The sequence below is a fragment of the Notamacropus eugenii genome, chromosome 1 (assembly GCF_028372415.1).
Source record: "Notamacropus eugenii isolate mMacEug1 chromosome 1, mMacEug1.pri_v2, whole genome shotgun sequence".
Lineage (NCBI taxonomy): Eukaryota > Metazoa > Chordata > Mammalia > Diprotodontia > Macropodidae > Notamacropus > Notamacropus eugenii.
This window is the reverse complement of record NC_092872.1, coordinates 243,215,496-243,237,095: the sequence shown is the minus strand read 5'-3', so window position 1 is coordinate 243,237,095 and position 21,600 is coordinate 243,215,496. Positions and strand designations below refer to the sequence as shown.

General features: G+C 43.0%; 1 protein-coding gene across 3 annotated transcripts in view; it reads right to left on the bottom strand.

Moving 5' to 3' along the window:
• Positions 1-1,125: 1,125 nt before the first annotated feature.
• INSYN1 (inhibitory synaptic factor 1) overlaps positions 1,126-21,600 on the bottom strand; it is a 59,463-nt gene continuing 38,988 nt past the window's right edge. The window contains exons 1-2 of one of the 3 annotated variants that reach the window (XM_072628404.1): positions 13,207-20,649; positions 1,126-4,576 (exon numbers count right to left, since the gene is read on the bottom strand). In XM_072628404.1, coding sequence (XP_072484505.1) covers positions 3,833-4,432 — 600 coding nt within the window. In that variant the 5' untranslated portion in view covers positions 4,433-4,576; positions 13,207-20,649 and the 3' untranslated portion in view covers positions 1,126-3,832. Of the gene's footprint in view, positions 4,577-9,435; positions 9,620-13,206; positions 20,650-21,600 lie in introns of those variants that run through there. The other 2 variants (XM_072628403.1, XM_072628402.1) reach the window with 2 other exon arrangements.

The following is a 21,600-nucleotide window of genomic DNA, read 5'->3' as shown; positions in this document are numbered from 1 at the left end:
TGGTTTGTAGTGGGTGGGAAAGGGTCAGATGCCATCCTGTATTTATCGTGAGGTTGATGACCCCCCAGAAGCACAACTAGCAGTTTTTGAACCTGGGATAATTTGCCTGGTAAGTACCCTCAGTTCATTTAGGGGGAACGGAGCACAGCTGGACCTCGTAAGGATGAGCCTGGGTGGGAGGAAAGCTTCCACTTAGCAGCTTCATATCTCCCGCATTTGTTCTCCCTAACTAGGTGTGAAGCTTAGCTGTTTGTAGTCACTGAAGGGCTGAAAGCGCTGGTAGCATCCCTTTAAATCCTGGCCCTTGGGGCTAAACTCCAGTCTCCCTTGTCCTCATTTTAGTGCTGCTGACCCCAAATCAGAAAGATCCTGAGCCTTTCCTCTAGAGAATCCACCAAGGGGGTGGGGGTAGGGAGAAGAGCAGCACTGATTCTAAATTCTCATCCAATCTCCTTTAAGACTAAGAACATTTGTGAGGAGGCTATTTAGTAGACCACTGATGTTCAGGGTAAGTCTTGTTCCAAGTTAAGGATCCAGTCTGTGACTTTGGTTAGGAATCAATCCGTTCCCAAGGTTAGGGGTCAAAGAATCACATATTTTGAGCTGCAACGTGCTATGAGGGAAGGGACCATCATTGAATTCCATTTCTTCATTTTAGAGATGAGGAAACTGAGACCAACAGACTTTCTCAAGATCATGTAGGAAATAAATAATGACTTCAGGACTCAAACCCTTGTCCCTTGACTCCAAATCCGGAATTCTTCCTCTGTATCACACCACCTTCTAAGGATTAGATAGAAGGTTAGGGGTCAGTATGGGGCCAGTTTGTGTTCGGTCTATGAGCAGAATTGGCACTTGGTTTAATGACAGAGTTAAGAGCCAATCTGTAGTTGGGGTTAGGGTCCAGTCTGTGACCAGGGTTAGAGGTCATCTGCATGACGGTCATTAAAAGGAATCCTAAGAATACTCAGAGAAGTCTGTCTTAAGTAGAGGCTGTTCACACAGTCAAGTTTCCTATCAGGGTTCAAATTGCCCAGTTTAGTTGGTGTTTGGAATCCCAGTTTTTTTAGGGGTCCACATAGGTTTTAAGAGCCATGCCACTCTCCCTTAGATACAATCAGCCTGGGCAGGTAAAAATAACCTTTATTCATCTTTTGGGCTCACCAAGGCTCAGCTTCCAGTCCCATGACTGAATCACAGTATTTTAGAATTCAAAGGAATCTCACTTTTCAGACCCTCCAAAGAATCCCTAGTAATCATATCTAACAACAGCCCTCCAATGACAGTAAATTCCATACCTCTCATTCCACTTTTGGATCAGAGAGAGGACTGGGCTTGAAGTCAGCAAGTCTTGAGTTCACACCCCACTTCAGACAATTACTAGCCATGTCACCCTGGGCAACTCATTTAATCTCTAAGAACCTCAGTTTTCTCATCTATCAAATGGAGATCATAATAGCACTTCCTTCACAGGATTCTTGTGAGGCTCAAATGAGATAAATATGAGTTATATAAATGAGTTATCATGGTTATAATAGCTCTAATTGTTAGCAAGTCATCCCAGCAGGTTAAACCCAAGTTTATTTCTTTCTAACTTCCACCCAGCTCTCTTGATTTTGCTCTTTGGAGCCAAACAGAACAAATTCCATCCCTCTTTCCACACGATAATCTTTCAAATACTTCAAGACAGGTAGCTTGTCAACTCTTTCTCCCTCCTTTTCTCCTTTTCCTCCCCCAATCCACCACAATTCTTAAAGGAAAGCCCTCCTTTCTCATGGAAAGTAGCTTATTTTCAGGGGAAAACAAGCTTCACAACTACTCACAAGTTATTTTGAATAATACAGGCAGGGACAGTGGAGTCAGGAAGACCTGAATTGAAATCTGGCCTCAGACACTTACTAGGTGTGTTTCCCTGGGCAAATCACTTAACCTCTGTCTGCCTCAGTTTGCTCATCTTTAAAATGGGAATAATAATAGCACCTCCCCCCCAGGGTTATTATGAGGTTCAAATGGAATAGTATTTGTAAAGTTCTTTGTAAATCTTAGAGCCTTATATGAATTCCAGCTGTTATCAATTGCTCTGTCCTACAGAGAGCCTTCCTGACCTCATGACCAGCGGCTTTTTTCCCACCCCCCCATATTTTTGCTTCTTCACCCGAACTTTCCCATTACTCTATCAGTAACCATATTTCTCGGCACCAAAGTAATGAGTCTGAGGGTGCTGGAGAGATTAGTGGAGAGATGTATTCAGAGGCAAAGCCAGGTGGTTATTTTCTGTGGGGGACAGTCTGAAGTCATGAAGCTATGTGGGGGAGCATATCCTCCCCTTCAATGACCTAGGAGCCAATCCAAGGTGAATAGATTTGCCCTGGAGTTACAACCAAGCAGAAACCCAGTGCCCTAGGTCACCTGCAATAGGACCATTTGGTGAGTGATGCTCTGGGCTCTGGAAGAGGTGGGTTCAAATTCTGCCTCAGACACTTACTGTAAGTTGTGTGCCACTAGGCAGACTTCATAGCTCTGTGTCTGTTTCCTCATCTTTAAAATGAAGATTGATTAGATATCCTCTAAGATACTTTCCAGCTCTTACAGCTATAATCCTAGAAAGTCCCCAAATCATCACCTTCTATTGAGAAGCCACACAATTCTCTCCATAACATTTCTTCTCTTTCTTTTCACCCCTTGCATTTGCTTATAGTTTCACATAAGATTCTATAGCTCTACAAAGCAAATTGAGCCTCCCCTCTCCCTACCTGCCCATGGAGGGAAACAACAGTCCTCTTCCTTCCACAAGGGCTTTAGGTCCCTCCAGACAAGGAGAGAAATACCTGATTCACTTCTCAGGGGAATTTCAACTTCGACAGGAGAGGTATTATACTAGAAAATGACAAGCATCCAGCCCCATCCCAACCTGAAGCTTGCTAGGCTAATCAGGGATTGTTTGGACTGGAGAGCAGACTTTGTGTTCTTCCCTGGAAGTTGGAAGGGCTTAGCGGAAGGATTGCTGGGCTCAGGAATTTGAGTCCCTCCCAGCCCTGCCACTAAAGTAGCCATGAATTTGGGCAAATTGCTTCCCCTCTCTGGGCCTCATTTTCCTCATCTGCAAAATGAGGGTTTGGAATTAAATAGCAATATTAAATAGTGATAAATCCCTCTAAGCTTGAAATTAATAACCCCATGATAAGGGTGGCCCCAATATTACCCTGAATCCAAGGGGCATTCTCAGTGGGATCCAGAAGTTGAATGTAGCCATCTTGACCCTTCCAGTTGGGGGTAAGGAACCACAGCCCTATTTTGTTAACAGATGCTGAAACTGAGAAGGTAGAAAAAGCTCTGTCTGGGTCTTGGCCCTGATCCTTTCCAGACTCTGTAACCCATCTTCCCCTTTTTGTACCAGAGCTCTCAAGCTATCCCTGTCTCTTGCCCCAGATTAAAACATCAAACAAAGTAATCCTCCCTGAGGTAGGAGGGACTGAAGACTCCCCCTCCCATGGAGGTATTCAGTGTGAGATAGGAGCAATGCTCAACCCAAATCAAGGTAGCTCTAAGGGGGACATTTCAGGCACTGTGTCAGGCTAAGGGTGGGTTTTGTATTTTTTTTTTTTTTGCTGGCGAATTTTGCCAATGTTCACGCCAGACCCTGTAGGCAACCATCCACTCTGCCTGGAGGTAAGGCTAGCCCTGCCTGCATGATAAGTTTGTGGAGTTCTTATGACCTTTTCCTTACCATTTTTGCTTTTTGTTTTATTATGATTGGATTTGTTTAAATATATATGTGTATCTATTTCCCCACCGACCCACCCCATCCCCACCCGCACCCATTTTGCTCCTCTCAGTTTTTCCCTTTGACTTTCTGCCTGGTTGCTGCATATGGCAATACAGTCTGGGTACTTTTGTCCGACACCGTTTGGGTGCTGGTGTTTCGTGTAACCCTACGGGTCTGCCCTGACCCTGGGGTGAGTGTAGGAGTATGGCTCCCATTCCGGCTTGTGAGGGGAGACCTCCGTGGCTTGCAGGATGCCAGGGGGGGTTTGAGAGGTGCCACATGGGGCTCTGTCTGAGGGGGGTTGGGAGATGCAGTTTCCCCATCCTCTTGCTCTTCTTCTTCACCCTCTCCTTCCTCATCGTCACAGCAGAGGGCATGATAGAGCACCTTGTCACTGAAACGCACCCGCTCCCTGGTGCCTGGGGTCCGATGGGCCTGCTGGCCCTTGGGGGGATCAGGGGGACAAGAACTGAAGGCTTCCTCACTGGAAGAGTCAGGGGTCTCAATCCGGGGCCCATTGGGGATAAGCACGCCTCCATTCATCAGCCTGTAGTCAGGGGTGGCAGCCTGTCGGGCTGGCTCAGGGCCCTCACCCGAGTCTGAGGGGGTTGAGATGTCTAAGAAGGAGCAGAATTCCCAGCTGTCAGAGAGAATGTCTGAGGTCATGAAATCCAGGTGGGTTAGGTCGAAGGGACCACTCCCGCCACCTTTCTCACTGCTCGATGTGCTGCTGACTGTGGCTGTTGTCCAATCATCAGGTTCGAGCTCAAAGTCAAAATCGGAGGTCAGCTTGTCTATCTGGCTCACCACCTGCTCCAGGACGCAGGAAGAGGAGACACAAGGGGAAAGACAGTGTAAACACTTCCACAGGCTTGTCCTCCCACCCCTTTCCCTTTTAATAGACTGGAAAGGACCTCAGAGTTCATCTGGCCCACCCCCTTCATTTTATACAGGATGAAAATGAAATCCCTAAAGAGGAAATGACTTGACTATGGTCACATAGCTAGGTTCCAAGCTTGGGACTAATGTTTAACCTACAATACTAGACCTGTCTCAACATCCTTTCCAGTCTTGTGGTGTAGAAGAAACAGAGTGAAATTTGAAGTCATGGTGAAGTCCTGGCTCCAACTGTATGACTAGGGGGCAAGTCATTTAATAATTATTTTTGTCCTCAGATTTTTCATCTGTGAAATGGGGATAATATTTGCCAAACTTACTATATGGGGTGGTTGTGAGGATAAAGCAAGATCATAGATACAGAGTTTGTAAAATAAAGTGCTGGCTAAGTGCTTTTCTTAATATTTCTACAAGAGCCTGAAACCAATAGGATGATGGGAAAATGGTAAGGCGGGGAGAGGACAAGGAAGGGGTGAGGTGGGGTGGTAACCACTACCACTTGCTTTTTCTCTGAGGAAGAACCAAGGCATAGAATGAGCTGAGTGTGTCCAGGGTATGTCTAAACTAAGATCAATGCTTGATTTCTTCCTCTAAATCACATATATTCTCTCTCGGTTCCCATTGAGGTATCTGGGATGATTTTCAGGTTTTCCTATTCACTCAATAAAAGACTTGAGCCTGATCCCTAGGCCTTGCTGATCCCAGTTAGCTTCCTGAACATTCCAGGACCTCATTTGCCTTTGTCCCCAGGGCTTTCTCTTTTATTAATTTCTAGACCTGGCCTAGAATTTCTAATTCTTGGCCCTTAGCTCGAGACCTAGAACTCCTTGACCTTCCTGATTCCTAAGTCTTCTTGGTTGATTTGGTTCAGGGATCTGTCATAATCCTTGGCTACCTTCCTTCAACTGCTGTACCTGTACCCCATATCTGGGTGTTTAATTTTGGAATCTACTTCTTTATGTTACCATATAACAATGGCTACCATTTATATAGTGCCTACTATGGCTTTATAAATATGTCATTTAATCCTCACAACAATCCCAGGAGACAGGTGCTACTATTATCCTTTATTTCCAGATGATGAAACAGAGACAAACAGAGGTTAAGTGACTTACCCAAGGTCACAAGAGTGCCCCCTAGCTGCCTGCTTCCATCTTACAGAGAGCAGAAGGATTTCTTTAGAGTCTTTTATCTTTTTATTATACATTAATCCTTTTGATCCTCACAACAACCTTGTGAAGTGGGTGCTATTTTTATTCTTGTTTTCGAGACAAGTCTGAGACATGTAGAAATAAAATGAAGTTTATATGTTGTGTGTGTATGTGTGCGTGCGCACGCGTGTGTGTGTCTGTGTGTGTAACTGGAAAAAGACACTGAAAGTACATGATTAGTATCTGGTGACACTATAGAACCCAGGGGCTCCTGACTCTTAATCCAACACTGTCCATTATACCATAAGGGCATACTCTTTTGCGTGTAGAATACTAATCTATATACAGCAGGTATCTAATATATGTTATTGAGTGAATTGAATGGTCCTTTAACAATCAGCCCAGAAGGATTCTTAGCAGGTACATTCAAGACAGGCTAAAAGTCATGACACTGGAGTGTTATATAATTAGAGGGAGCAGAAAAGAATGTGGTGAAATAGATACAATGTTGTCACAGGAACAGCCATCAACAAAGGAAGTCAAACTGATAGGGTATCACAGTGGAAAAAGTGACACAGTAGGTAACAAGGATATAATGTTGCAATAAAAGGAACCCAAAAAAATGTGCCTGAGAGAGGAGAATCAGCCAACCCTGGTGGTCTAATGAACTTCTGTCAGTCCCTGGGGCTCAGCACCACAGTGTTCAGGAGAATAAAACTGGTCATGTGTGGCAGTGGTGTGTGGGAAGCCTATGATGATCTTCTTGGCTATTTGCCCTCCTAAAAATGGGACGCAGTGGAAGAGCACCAGATTTGGAGCTGGGGCCACTGAACTCAAATCCTGCTTCTACCACTTACACCTTGTGTAACCTTGGGCAGGTTCCCTGACCTCTCTTAAATGAAGCGGTAGATTAGATGGACTCCCTTCTATCCTTAACATTCAATGAAAATCCCCTATGAAGCCTATGTGCTGAATTGGTTAGTCAAACTTTCCCCTTTCTTCCTCCCTCTCCATCAACTGTGTTATTTGTTGAGAGAACAAATAACCCAAATGTTATTTGGAAAGTAATAAAAGAGCGATGCTTTCTGCATTGAGGATCCCTTGCTAAAAGATCTCAGGGTATGGCTCCGATAAACACAACAGAAATCAGGATTCAGTATGGACACAGACCAGTCACTGCCCACCAGGCTGGTCACAAGTGACAAGTGAAGTCCTGACATTGCCCACAGAAAGAAACCCAATACACAGAAAATTAACAGAGGGAGGAAGGCAAGAGAGGAAGGGAAAAGTAAGTTAGACATTTAGACACAAAGACAGATACAACAGACCTCAGAAAGACAAAGGGCAGAGACTCACAAAGACATCAAGAATAAGATATGATATAGAAAAGCCAAGAGCTTTCAATGGAGGGAGGGAATCTTTTCACTGTTGTTTCCAGGGTTGGAGAGGAGGAGGGGTCAGTTGGTGCTCACCAGTTTCCCTGGTTTTACCTCTGCAGGCAACATCTTAGTATCAGCCGCAGGGCACTGTCAACTGTCCTGAAATTAGGGCCAGAGTATATGGAATCATGAAAACTGGAGTGTGTGTGTGTGTGTGTGTGTGTGTGTGTGTGTGTGTGTGTGTATGCAAGCAAATCCTTTATGTGAAAAATCCTAGCTTTATGAAATGAAGACATTTCAGTGTGTTTTTTAAATTTTGTTTTTGCTTTGCAAAAGTACTCTTCAGTTTATGAAAATATTTCCCAAGGTTCCTTTAAATAGCAGCTTTTCTTTTCCTTTAAATTGTTTGTTTATGGATGGATAAGAAAGTGACAGAGGAACTGGGGGCAAGAAGGTGGAGATATTCCAATACAAAGACTTAGGAATCCTCAGCCATTTGAAATGAAAAGGAAGCTTTTTTGAGACAGTAGGGGAAAGAATTCAATATACATGCACTTATCCCATAATATCTCACGTTGTTAAGAGAGGCAAACCTAGATTTTTAAAAAAGTATTTCCCTGAAGAACACTTTGTCAACATGATCACCATCAATCATCAATGAACAAAGGTGAAAACTGAGATTAGTTTTACACAGTTGAGAAAACAGAAGTGTAGAAAGGGAAAGGGGTGAGACCAAAGTCACAAGGCAAGTATTGGGTGGATGTGGGCTTAAAATTCAAGGGCTCAGGAATTCTGCATTCATTACTGGGCCATGTTAACTCACATGCAAACAATTTGCTAAGACTGTACCCCATCCAAAATCAGGACACTTTAATGGTCTATCCAGACTGGCTCGTGGTTTGCGTAAGTCAATAATTAAAACTCATTTCTTTCTCTGCCAAAGTCCTCATCTGCATTCTCATCATAGTGGAGAAGTGGTTCTGGGCTCTTAGAGGCTAAGCTAAAAAGCACAGCTCCTGGCAGGCTCCACCAAGCTGCCAAGACTTCAAGTTCAGGACTTCATGGCAGACACTGTGTATGTCAGCTTAGCTACATTTGTAGCTCAGAGTCACAGGGTTATCCACCAGGTGTTGAATTTTTTTTCTCCTCACAGCAACTCATGAAACTCTCTATTAAGGTATCAGTAGAAGAAGCACCTACATTGATGAAATCATAGATATTTGTAAATATTAAATTTAGTATGATTTTCTGTATGGTGCAAAGAAGAATCCTGAGTTGGGAGTCATGGAATGTGGGTTCTGGTTCTTGCTTTTCCACTGATTTGCTGTGTGGTTTTGGCAAATGATTTAACACCCCTGGGTCTCAGTTTCCTCATCTGTAAAATGGGTATAATAAAACCTACTGTACCTGCTTTACAGAATAGATGTTATGAGAATCAAATGACCTAAGTCATATGAAGAGTGCTTGAAGTATGAAGAATCATACAGAAAGAATTCCAGGTGACATTTCTATAATGTTCCACTATTTAAAAGCCTTTTTTACATATTTTAGCTCATTTGATCCTCACCAATACTTTCTGTGAAGTAGGCTGAGGGGGTACATCCATTTTACAGATAAGCAAACTGAGACCGATATATGTTAAGGGATGGCCCAGGTACAGTTGTTCAAAGTCACAATGATATTATTATGTGTCAGAGATAGATCTTGTACTCAAATTTTCTGACCTCTGATCTACAGTCTTCAGTTGTACCCTACTACCAATCACCGTGTGCATTTCAGTCTGTCTATGCATTCATTTTGGGTTACAAATTCCCAGAGAGTCAGGATTACATATGTCTGGTTTTTTCTGTACATGTAGAAATTATTGCTGAATAATATTCCATGATGATGGCCTACATATTTCATCTTCTTCACAAAACTAGTGGGGGCCTGTCCCAAGGAAGTCAGACCATCAAGTATGCACTGCTTCTATCTCTCTTGGGAAAAGCAGTCGTCCTCTAGCTTATGCTGGAGAGAGCAGAGAAGGTTCTAGAAGGCAGCAAATTCAGCACTCTAAAACACAGGAATGGGAATGGGGGATCTTTTTTCTAGTGGAATCATATGGGGCTGAATTGATGCTTAATAATACAGTGAAGCCCAAGAAATTTGTTCTATATTTCTGTCCCTTGCCCTTTGGGGTCCTAGTTATCTTCTGTGGTTCCCTCTTTCTGACGTCTATAACTACAGGGTGCTCATGCTTTACCTTCTCCTCTATTAAACTTGCTCTGAGGTCAGCCAGTAAACTCTTAGTGTGACTCTTAGGATCAATCCATCTAGAGAGAGAAGGGCCTCATAGGTGTTACAGTCAGATGAGAAAACAGACTCAGATGAAAGAAATCACCCAAGGTCACAAGGTACTTCAGTGTCTGAGCTGGAATTTCAAATTAAGTATTCTGATTCTAGAACACTTGATCTCTCCACTGCACAATGACCTCTCAGGGCCTGAGACGAGGGATTTTGTACCCCTTGATAGGAATCTCAGACATCTAGAATCACAGAAATTCAGAGGTGGAAGGGACATCATGGGCCACCTTCTTAAACTTGTCCCTGTATAGGAATCACCTATCCAGAGGTGGGGAACCTGTGGCCTTGAGGTCACATGTGGCCTTCTAGGTCCTTGGATACCATCTTTTGACTGAGTCCAAGTTATACAGAACAAATCCTTTTATTAAGAGGATTTGTTCTGTGAAGTTTGGATTCAGTCAAAGGGCCACACTTGAGGACACAGAGGGTCACATGTGGCCTTGAGGCTGCAGGTTTCCCATCCCTGTGAGCCTATACAATTATCTGACAAGTGGCCACATAGACCTTACATAAAGACATCCACTGCCTCTGAGACAGCCCATTCCATTTAAAAATGCTTTGTGAAGTAGCATTGGAGATAGGGAAGGCGTCTTCCCCAAACTCTAATGTCACACTGTATAGGCAGTTGACTGTTTTACCTAAGGGGCAGGATACACACCAATCAATCTCTTTCCACCCCCTGCTCCTTGTCCTTTAACTGGCTCCAGTAAACAAAAAAAAAAAAAGGGAAAGCAAATGGAATAGCTCAAGATTGTCAATTTCCCAGTAAGGATTTGGCTGGTCACTCAGCCAACAAGGTATTATGATTATTTATTAATGCAGGGAACACTTCACTCCCAAATCTAGCTCTTCCTAGGGAGAGATCAGATAACTAGATCAATGAAACAGATTTCTGAAGAGTCTGGACAAAGCCAGATTCAGCAGGCAAGGCGACCACTTAGATTTAAAAGCTTACTAGCCTCTGCTGATCTTCCATGTGAGAAGACTAGGTTGGGAAGGACAGAAAGTGGGATAGGAAGGTCATACCCCGCTCAAAAATGTATACTGGCTCCCTACTGCCTTTGACGTCAAGCCTAAACTGTGCCTTTTAAGCCTTTTCTCAATTTGGCACCAATCTATTTTGCCCACTGTGTGAATTTGAGAAAATCATTCAGCCGTTCTGCACCTCAATGTCCTCATCTGAAAAAAAAAAACATGGGACAGCCAGGTACAGTAGGTCTCTAAAGCTGTAATCCCTGCTGCTGGGGAATTTGAAGCTGGCAGATCTCTTGAGCTTGGGAGTTCTGAGCTGCTATGGGCTAAGGTGGTCACATCTGCATCAATGTGGTTAAGCTCCTGGAAGTGGAGAACACTGAATTGCCCAAAGAGGGGCAAAGTGGCCCAGGTCTGAAATGGAATAGGTTCAATCTCCCATACTTATGGGGTCTATGTTGGGACAGCGTCAAATGTGACTTAGAAAGTGTTGTAGGATTATTGGATCACATGATTTATTGTTGGAAGGTACCTTAGACATCATCCAACCCATGTCTCATTCAAGTCCCTTATTTTTCTCTTTAATCTCCTCCCCTTCCTTTTAAAAAAAGACTGGTTTCCCTATCTCATCAAGGCTAAAAGTGTTGCTACAAGTCAATCCTATTATTTCCAGCCTTGTGAAGAGAGAGATATTCTGTCTTCAAAAAAAGAAAAAAAAAGATGGGAATTGGATGAGATGGGGGATGGATGGTGTCTAAGGTGCCTTCCTGTGCTAAAGCTTAGAATATAACCATACTACAATGCTTTTAAAGTCTCACTTGACCCTGTTCCAACATAGAACCCATAGGCCTATGGTCACCTCCAATTGGCTATGCTTATTCCTGTCACCTGTACTTTGCTTAGAACATTCTTCCCACTTGACATTGCATCCTTTTCTTCCTCCTTTCCCATCTAAAATTGTGTAGTCTAGGGCAAATTGTTTTCTCTCTCCAGACAGAAATTTCATTTTTGAGATGACAGGGCTAGTCCAGATTCAATTCAACAAATATTTACTACAAATGCTTACAACTATATGCAAATTGTCCCTGCCCTCAAGGGGCATATATTCTGCCAGGGAAATACAACATGTGCACAAATACATAAAACAATAATTTAAGGAGGGGGTGAGCACTAACAATTGGCAATGATTAGAAGGCTTCCTGTAGGAGGTGGCACATGAGTTGGACCTTGAAGAAAACTACAGATGCTAAGAGGGAGAGGGGAGGAGAGGGTGAATTCTAGGCATGTGGCCCAGTTTGTGGGAAGGTGTGGAGAGAGAATGTGGAATACTGAGTCTGGGGAACAGCTAGTAGGCTATTTTGCCTGGATTGTGAAGAACAGGAAGAGGAATAATGTGAAGTGGGTCTGGAAAAGTAGGCTGGAACCAGACAGGGGATGCTTTGAAATGTTAGTTAAGGAATATGTATTTTCTCCTTGAAGTAATAAGTAGCCATAGCAGATTTCAAATCAGGGGTGTCAGTGCTGTACCTTTGATGGTCTCTAAGGCCCTTTCCAGCTTGATTAATCTAGGAATTCTATCCATGACCCAAGTCAAGTCCAATCTCATGTAGGGAGTCTTCTGTCAACCTCAAGCATCGCTTCTCTCCCTTTTCCTTGATTTCCTTTGGCATTTAAAGTCTTGATCAGACTATCTAGACCTTGTTCATATATACATTTCATTTTCTCACGTGTGAGTACTGTTTTCTCAATTAGATTTGGAGTTCTCTCAAGGCAGGGCCTAGATCTTTCTTTTCTGTCTCCACCACATCCCAGTGTAGCACAGGATGGCTGGCATAGCAAACCTTCAATAAATACTGTTTTTTTTTTTGGAAGGGACCAGGGCCATAATAAGTATTTAATTTATGAATGACTTTGGGGCTGGAGGACAGTAGGAGAGGAAGTCTCACATCAGCTAAGCTGAGTATGCTTCCAAGTGGAGGAGGGATATTAGGAGTTTCCTTTTAGTATGAGCTCTCTTATACAGTCAACCTATTTTCCTGAGTAAGGGTGGAAGTGTTCATAGAGGGTTTTGCGGGGAGAAGAAGGGGAAGAGGAGGTGGCCATAATGCCATTCTTATGATCATTCAGTTGTTCAAGAAGGGATAATACAAAGTGGTCCAAGATGCTACAAGACAGGTCACATCCATGGATACCTGGCATCATCCTTCAGCTCCATTTATCAGATTTTTGTAAAAGGGACTGAGGATTTGAGGACAATGGGGACATCTAACTATAGCAAAGGGATGAAGCAGGGAGCTGGGAGCCTGAGCTCTAGTAGGCTGTGAGGTAGGGGTCCAACCTGTCATTGATGGGAGCTGGGGACAAAGAATGAAACTGAACAGACTTTTCCCCAGTTGCTAGCCTTAAATAAATCAAAAGATTAATCAAAAGTTAAATCAAAAGATCAATGTATAATTCCAAATGAGATTTCACTGGTGATACCTGGCCAATCATTCAGAATTTGGAGGAGAGAAGGCTCTCCTTCCAAGAGAAAATCCCTTAGAAAGGAAGCCCATACACAGAGAACCAAGTCATGAAAGACTTAGACCCAGGTTAGGCTAGGGGGGATTGTAGTGGTTGGAGGGGAATTGCTTTCAACTTCAACCTGTCACTTGCCCCTTGCTACCGAAATGCCACTACTCTCTTCCATCATACATACCCCAGCTCCAGAACTTTCAATGGCTCCCCACTGCTTTGTGTTCAAACTCCTCAGTCAGTCTGGCAGTTGAGGTTCTCCATAATCCGACCTGATCCAACTTCATTTCCCATTGTTTCCCAATGCACACCATTTATCCCAGGCAGTCATGTCTCCTCACTGGCCTTACACTGTGCTGGGTGCTGGGTCCTGGCTGTGAATCCCTGGATCACCTGGATCCCCTGCTGTCAAAGTCAGCTCCAAACACAGCTGCAGAGGATTAAGCAGGGAGGAAAGGGAGGCTGTGGCTACTACTTGGGTACAAAGATATTGGTGAGCCACTGCTATTCTACCCAGACTCAGGGTTTATAGGCCTTCCATTTCTAGGTTATGAGGGCATTTCCTGCTGAGAGGAGAAGATAATGCTGATGGATTTCCTCTTCTAGCATTCATCCCTGGGAAAGCTCTATTACCCCATAGGAAGGGAACCTTGAGAAGGGATAATGTCTACCCTGTGGCAGGTCATCCTTGATCAACATCCAAAATCTACCTGAGCAGATCTCCACCCACTGAACTCCCCAGTTTTCTGTACAGAATAAACCAAGGTAACTTTTGTGCTTTACTTCTGATTGGGTGCTGCCTTTTGTCCTGTAGGAAGTTATCTCAGATTCCAGGAAACTCATGCAATTTGTTGGAAAAGCCAGGAGAAGCAGTTGGGGCAAAGACAGAGGGCTGTATCTGGAATCAGAGGGTCTTCCACACTTCATTGGCTGTGTGACTGCAGACAAGCCCTTGTCTGGTTACATCCTGTTGTCATGGTTGCATCCTGGGCCTATAAAATGAATGGGTCAGACTAAATGATCTCCTAGGTTCCTTCCGGCTTTAAATCTGTGATCCTATAACTCTTTGGATCATCCTCACTGAACACAGCTGGTATCTGATAGAGTGTGCTGCACTGGCACAGCTCCCCTAACCAATGATATTGGGTCCCATGGCCAATGGGAAATGAACCAAGGTCTATGGGAAGGCCCCCTTGGCAGACCCACATTTCATAAAATGACAGGATCAGTAATTGAGAATTGAATTGTCTTAGAGGTCCTTTAGTCCAATCCCCTAATTTTCCAGATGATGACATTGAGGCTCAGAGTGACTTGCCTATCCTCTGACCTTCTCTGTATCCACTGGCCCATTCTTCCTGCCCTGGTCTAGAGCTCCTGGACCTTTATGTGCTGTAGGTCTGGATCCCAATGGACTTGGGAGCTTAGGAGAATTTCTAGACATAATACTAGCACAAAAGTAGCAGGTTCCTCTGAAGACTCATGTTCTATTCATAGTCATGGACATCCAGATTGATCCTTCAGGAGACCAAATTGCTATAGTCCTGGGGTGAGGAACATGGTGTCTTCCTGACATTACCCAATCTCCTCCAATGTCCATCTTCTTAGGGGTCAACTTACTGACCCAACCTAACCCAACCACCAGCTGAGACTGAACAGGACCAGTCCAGCTCCTCTTCCTGAAATTAGTGCTACTACTGAGGTATCCATGTGGTCACTAAGGCAATACCCCACTTCCCTGATGCCTCCATATCAAAATTCCAGGGAATCAGTCAAGGTGGATGCATTGCTTTCTCAATGACTATTCAATAATCATGGTGTCTCCATGGTCCTGGACATCTCCATTATAGTAGGCTATCTCTCCTCCTTAATAGGGTTGGAAAGTACGTTTTCTAGGAATTTGCCGAGAAAAGCCCATATGAGGGGATCAGTCAGCTACCTACCTACTGTTGTTTGTTCAAAACAACACTTATATCTTTTCTCTAATGATTCTGCCCGAATTTCATCCTAAACAAAAAACCTGCTATAACTAATCTTCTACTTCCTGGACCAACTAGTTCATGCTGAATTATTCCTGTGGATAGCCTGCTATTTGGTAAAGACTTGGGAATGAGATGAATGAAAGTCAGTCTTCCAGACTAGCTCTGGCTAAATATAAATATATCATCAAGCTGTTCAGGCTATGTAACATTCATGTTCTCTTCCAGTGCTACACTGTGAGGAAGTGATATATTTTGAAAACATTTTAATTTACTAAAAAAAATTCTTCTGGAAGTACCTACATGGTTTGTGTGGTCCTTGCACACTTACCTTGGTATAGGCTGTTAACCAAGCTGGATAAGTGCCAGTTTGACAAGACGGCAATGGATTTAGTGGCTCACTAGAAGGTCTCAAGTTAGAAAATAAAGATAGAGCTTTTGGAAGTAGTAATGGTCTTGCAATAAAGACTCTCAATACTCACTGAATCCTGCAATGGTTCCCAGGGTAGGTGCTTTGTCTTTACTGTTGTTGTGTCTGGGGGGTCCTTTGTGATAATGACACCATTGACTGACCTTAAATCTAGCCCACCTTACACCTAAGGCTATTAACCAAACCCAACGGGAGACTGTTCAGCCTTTGTTTGAATTTAGTCTTTGTTTCCTCCTCTCATTAAGGGAGGAAATCATTAGATCATAAGGCAATCCACTTAATTATCGCACAGCTCTCATTTTCCCTCATATCAAGCCTAAATTGTCCTGTTTACAATTTTCATCTATTGTTTCTTGTTCTTCCCCTTTTGACCAAGCAGAACATGTCTAATCCTTGTTCCATGGAAAAGTCCTTTGTATACTTAAGGGCAATTATCATGTCAGTCTATCGATACACATTTATTAAGTATCTACGGTGTGTCAGGCACTGTGCTAAGCACCAGAGATTCAAAGAAAGGCAAAAAATACTAATCCCTGTTTTCAAGGAACTCACAATCCTATGGGGGAAGACAATGTCCAAACAACTGGGCACTAATGAGGTATACAGAATGAACTGGTGACCATTGACAGAAGGAAGGCACCTACATTAAGGGGGATCAGGAATGGCTTCCTTTGTGATTTTAGCTGGGATCTGTAAGAAGTCAAAGAAGTCATGAAATGGAGATTAAGAGGGAGAGAATTCTAGACATGGGGGGACAGCTAAGGAAAATACCTGAAGTTAAGTAATGGAGCATCTTCCAGATTTACCATTATTGGTAAATTCAACTTATCCTTGTATGACAGAAACTTGAGTCACTTCACTATTCTGGTTGCTCTCCTTTGGACATCCTTCAGCTTATCAATGTTGCTCCTAAAATATGACTTTCAGAACTGCATGAAATACTCCAGATGTGGTCTGACTGGGGCAGAAAACGGTGGAACAATTACTTCTCTTTTTCCTCTATGTTATGCCTCACATAATTCAACCTGTGATTGCATTTGCTTTCTTGGCTGCCATATCACACCAGGGACTCATATTGATTTTTAAAGTCCATTAAAATCTCTAAATTTTTTTTTCAGAGTAACTGCTATCTAGTCATCCCTCCTTTATCTTCTGCTTGCAATGGTGATTCTTTGAATCTAAGTTCCAACTTTGCATTTATTCTCGGTAAACTTCATCTTATTAGGTTCATTGGCTTTGTTTACCCATTTGATCTGGTTCCTTTTGATTCCATTGCATTATTTCTGTAAATTGTGCTTTAACTGAAAAATGACAAACACACCATCTATACCTTGTTAGAATTCCGTGATAAAAATGCTAAACAGAACAGGGTCGAGCAGAGCTGCCTGGGGCCCTTCAGTGGAGACCTCCTTCCAAGCTGACATTGAACCTTTAATGACTACTCTTTGAGTCTGGCCATTCAACAAGTTCTGAATTCATAGAACTACATTTCCATCTAGCCTGCATCCCACCATCTCATCCATGAGAATTTTATAAAATGCCTAGCTAAAATTAGGGAAACCATATCTATAGCTCTCCTCTGTTCTACCAATCTAGTAACCCTGATAAAAAAAGAAATGAGGTTAGTCTGGCCCAACTTATTCTTGCTGAGGTCATGCTGGTTCTTTTTTGTTCACGGCTTCCTTTTTTAGGTGTTCACTAAACATTTAATGATGAATTCTCTAATTTTGCCAGGAATCAAAGTTGAGCTCACTAGTTTATAGTTTGCAGATTCAATTCTCTTCCTTTTATAGAAAAAAATGGGCCATTTGCCCTTCTCCAATCTTGCGGCATCTCTCCAGTCCTCCGTGATCTTTCTAAAGATCACTGACAATGGCTCAGCAACCCCATCTGCCAGTTCTTTGAGTACCTAAGGAAGTTGTTCACTTGAGCCAGGTGACCTGAACTCATCAAGGGCAGCCAAGTGCTCTCATATCTCCTTATTTATCTTGGGTATCAACTTTCTAGTGCCCATTTTTGTTCTGTGCTTTTCAGTCTAAAGATCTTTCTCCTTGGCAGAGAAAATACAATCAGGATAAAAGTTGAGCAGCTGCCCCTTCTCGTCATCATCCATTATCATCAGTCCATCTGCATGGCATGGCTGTCCCATTTCTTTTATGATCTTCCCTCCACCATCCCCCATTATGTTTACAAAGGCCTTTTTTCTTATCCGTAGAGTTCCCCAGAAGTCTCAGCTCATTCTCAGTTTTAGCATGTCTGATGATGTTATTTTTACAGGCCTCTGTTTTTTTTATTCATCCTCTGTTACCTGTCTTGTTTCTATCTTCTGTACATTTAAAACAAAATCTAAATTGACTGGCTGGTGACATCCCTTTGCATCCATATTGGTTTTTAGAGAATGTCTCATTTTCCCTCCTCATTAGGATCATTTCACTTTGCATCCTCAGGATCTCATTCTCCAGAAATTCCCTTCTCTCTTGTATGTAATTCTCTCTTGAAATACTCAGAAGCATTTCACAGGGCACAGAAGATTGTGGTCACTTTCAGAAAATTCACGTGGTGGCCTGTGTGAACCGTAGTCTTGACTTAGTCAGATCTCTACCCCCATTAATGTTTTCTTGTGGAAACTGAGGTGTGTCACAACTGGGTTGTCCTCTGAAGCTGTTGGTACATCCAATCCATTATGGTCCTGTGTCTGTTGAGTAAATTAGCACAAGTAGGGAAAATGTATTCTACCTCATCGTGATAGCTCTTAGTCAAAGCTGTCCTTTAGGCCTGGGATGGAATTTAAAAGGGACCAGACACCCCATCTCTGTGCAAATAAAACATAAAAACCTAGAATATTTCAAAACTGTTTGGAAGCTGGTCAGAGGTTGATCAGCTAAGCTCTATTTTTGTGTTACTTGGATTTTTAAAATTTCCCACATCCTGGGGTGTGGCATCCTAAGAACCAACTCCTTTTCCTGTGAGCCAGCATATTTCTCTTCCTCTGATCAGTCACTAACATGGCCATTCCTACCTCTGAAAAACTTTGCAGCTTCTCTCCTTAACCTGGAATGCTCACACTTGACCCGTCAGTAGCAAGGTCAAAGTGCTAACACCCAGAGTCAGCTGAACTGATCATTCCCTCAAACCCAAAGAAGAATCGGTTTCTAGTGGGTTCTAGCACATATCCTCCTACTCCCAAGGGAGGCTTCCCAGGAAGTTCTCCACCCACATCATGTCCATTTAGCTGCTGGTCATGACAAAGTTTTGACCCCCTTGAACATATAAGAAATGCTAATAAAGACCTATAAAATGCATTCCTATGGGAAACTGGGGCTGCTGCAGATCCTTTCTATGCTGCAGCAGCCACGGGCAGCAATAATCACTTTGGACTTTACCAAGGACTTAAAATTGTCCCCAGGCCAGGACACCAGATTAGTAATGGGGGACATACTGACAAAGATGGCTCACTTTGTTCCTTGTAGTAGCCTGCTCCCTCCCAAGCCTTACCACACCATCCTGCTTCCTTCAGCTCACATCCTGGTTTCTGGTTTCTATCTCACTTTTGGTCTATACTACGCCTATCGCAGGCAGTTAGGTGTGCAATGGCCAGAGTCTGGGACACAAAGGGGTCATAAGAATTAGACATGACTGAAAACAACTGAACAACAACAGTCATTCATAATTCACATAGCCTCTCAGGACTTCAATTTCCTCATGTAAAATGGGTGGGGGGTGGACCAGAGATTCTCCAAGTCTCCTTTTATCTCTAAATCTACGATTCCATGGCACAGCTGGAAGGTACCTCAGAAGTTGGCTAGTCCCAGAGAGAAGTTCAGGGATTCTCCCAAGGTTCAAAAAATGGGATTCGAAGAATTTCTGAGTTGAAAGAGATGGCAGAACTCCTCCAGCCCAACCTGTAGCAGAACAGAGATTCTCTTTACCCTATCCTTCAGGATGTTGATTGAATATGTTGTTGTCCTTCATTCCCAAAGAGGATCAAAATGACATCACTATGTTAGAGTCAAGTTAGAGTGTGTCCGACTGTGGCTGCTCAGACCAATATGAGCTCAGAAGGCTCTACCACAGGTCGGGCACAAATGAACATTTGGGGTGGATTCTCTAAATTTGTGCATCTCGCATTTCTTTTCAGCTACTTCATTCATGAGTGTTGACTGAATGTAAGACCTCTGCTGATGGGGAGAATGATGAGCAGTCCATTCACTTCGGAAGAACTCTGATTGTCACCATGTTTCTCTCTCCACTGATCCTAAATCTATCTCTTTGTAGCCCCCACCCCTCACTCTTATCGTTTTCTTTTTTTGGGGGGGAGTCATGTTTAAAAAAGTCTTATCCCTTTTCCACAGACAACCCTTCAAAATCTTGAGACGGCTGACACGTTCTCCTAAGTCTTCTCTTTTTTAGGCAAAGCATTTCAAACCTTCTTCTGGCATAATCTTCAGGTTGTTTTTTTTTTCCACTATACCTGTTGTCCTTTCTATCTGTGATCCATTTTGTCAATGTATTTTCCAAAGCATGACACTTAGAACTGAGCACAATATTTTACATGTGCTCTGAACAGTGGTTTCCTGACTCCAAGCCTAGAACTTTTCCCTCTATATTACACATTCGAGCAGAGTAGGAGTTTTCAACTTGGGGTCTGTGAACTTGTTTTAAAAATATTTTTATAATTGTTTTTCAATATAATTAGGCTCCTTAGCAATCCTAATTGTCTAATGTCTAATGTAGTTAAAAAAACATTCAGAGAAGGGGACCTGAAGCTCACCAGGCCAAACAAAAGGTTAAGAACCCCTGGCCCAGATGCTTACTAAGGTCCTTGCCAGCTCCACTGTCCTATATTTCTCTGCCTGTGAGGGTAAGTATAAGAATCTGTGTGTGTGTATTTCTGTATGTGTGTGTAAGGAAGTCTTACACTTTGTGATGATGTCAGTGTGAAGATGAGAGTCTATGTACTTGTGAGTGGGTGTGGGGTGTGGGTAAGGATGTCTGCCTTATTCCCAGAGCTGCCTGCATGAATGTAAGAGGTTCTGAAGGCCCTGGCTTCCTCTCAGTATCACGCTCAACACCTCACCCATGTTGTCTCCCCCATAAATGTTTGGGGGACTGTTTTAATTTTTTGCCCTCTTATTCCCAGAGCTTAGCACAGTGTAGCACATAGTAGGCACCTAACCAATGATTTTTGGCTGTTACTGTGCATTGTATGTATTTAAATATATTATTTTGGGAAAATAGTTTTGCCATGCTGCCAAAAGGGACTATCACACAAAAAGGTTAAGAACCCCTTATAGACAATGACCCTGGCTTGCCTCTTTGAACTCTACACCTGGGCCATTCACTCCCTTTGTCTACTGGCCTCAACTTTGTCCTCTTTTTATAGGCTGGACAACTCATTACTCATGATGCCTCCCCAATTGGATTCATCCAGTTGGATAGCAAACTCCATCTGGATCCACAGTGGGACATGGCATCTAAAAATGATCTAAAAAGATCTCAGGTGGCACTAATTGGCTCAAAGTGTCCAGATTTGGGTGAGAGCTTCTCTGCACTATGACCTGGTCAGACCTCATCTGGAGGACTGTGCTCAGTACTGGGCATCAAGCTTTAGGATGAATATTGACAACATGGAACCTGGCCAGAGGAGGGTAAGTAAAAGACAGGTGGCTGGAGGTCATGTCCCATGAGTAGAGGTTGAAGAAAATGGGGATTTCAAGCCTGGAGAAAAGAATATTTAGTGGGAAAGGGGGAGCAATAACTGCCACCAAGGATTTAAAGGGTTATGTGGAAAAGGGATTAGATGTGTTCTGTTTAACTTTAGAGGGCAGAACTTTAATCAGTAAGCCAGAAGTGACAAAGAGTGAGATTTTGGTTTCATATATGAAAAGACTTCTGACCTGTGTATAAGAGCTGCATGTAAGTGGAAGGGACTGCTTCTTCCTTTTAAAGAAGACTCCAAGAAAAGTCTGGATGACCATTTGTTGGGGGTCTGGGAGAAGGGACTCCTGTTTAATTATGAGTTGGACTAATAGGTCTCTCAGTTTCTTTTATCTTTGAAATTCTCTGGCCCTGGCCTCTCCATTTCTTTCACAATTCCCAGGTTACTTCCCCCAAATATCCATCTGTCTTTTCCACCCAATTATATTCCTTCCATCTGCTGTGTTCCCTGCTC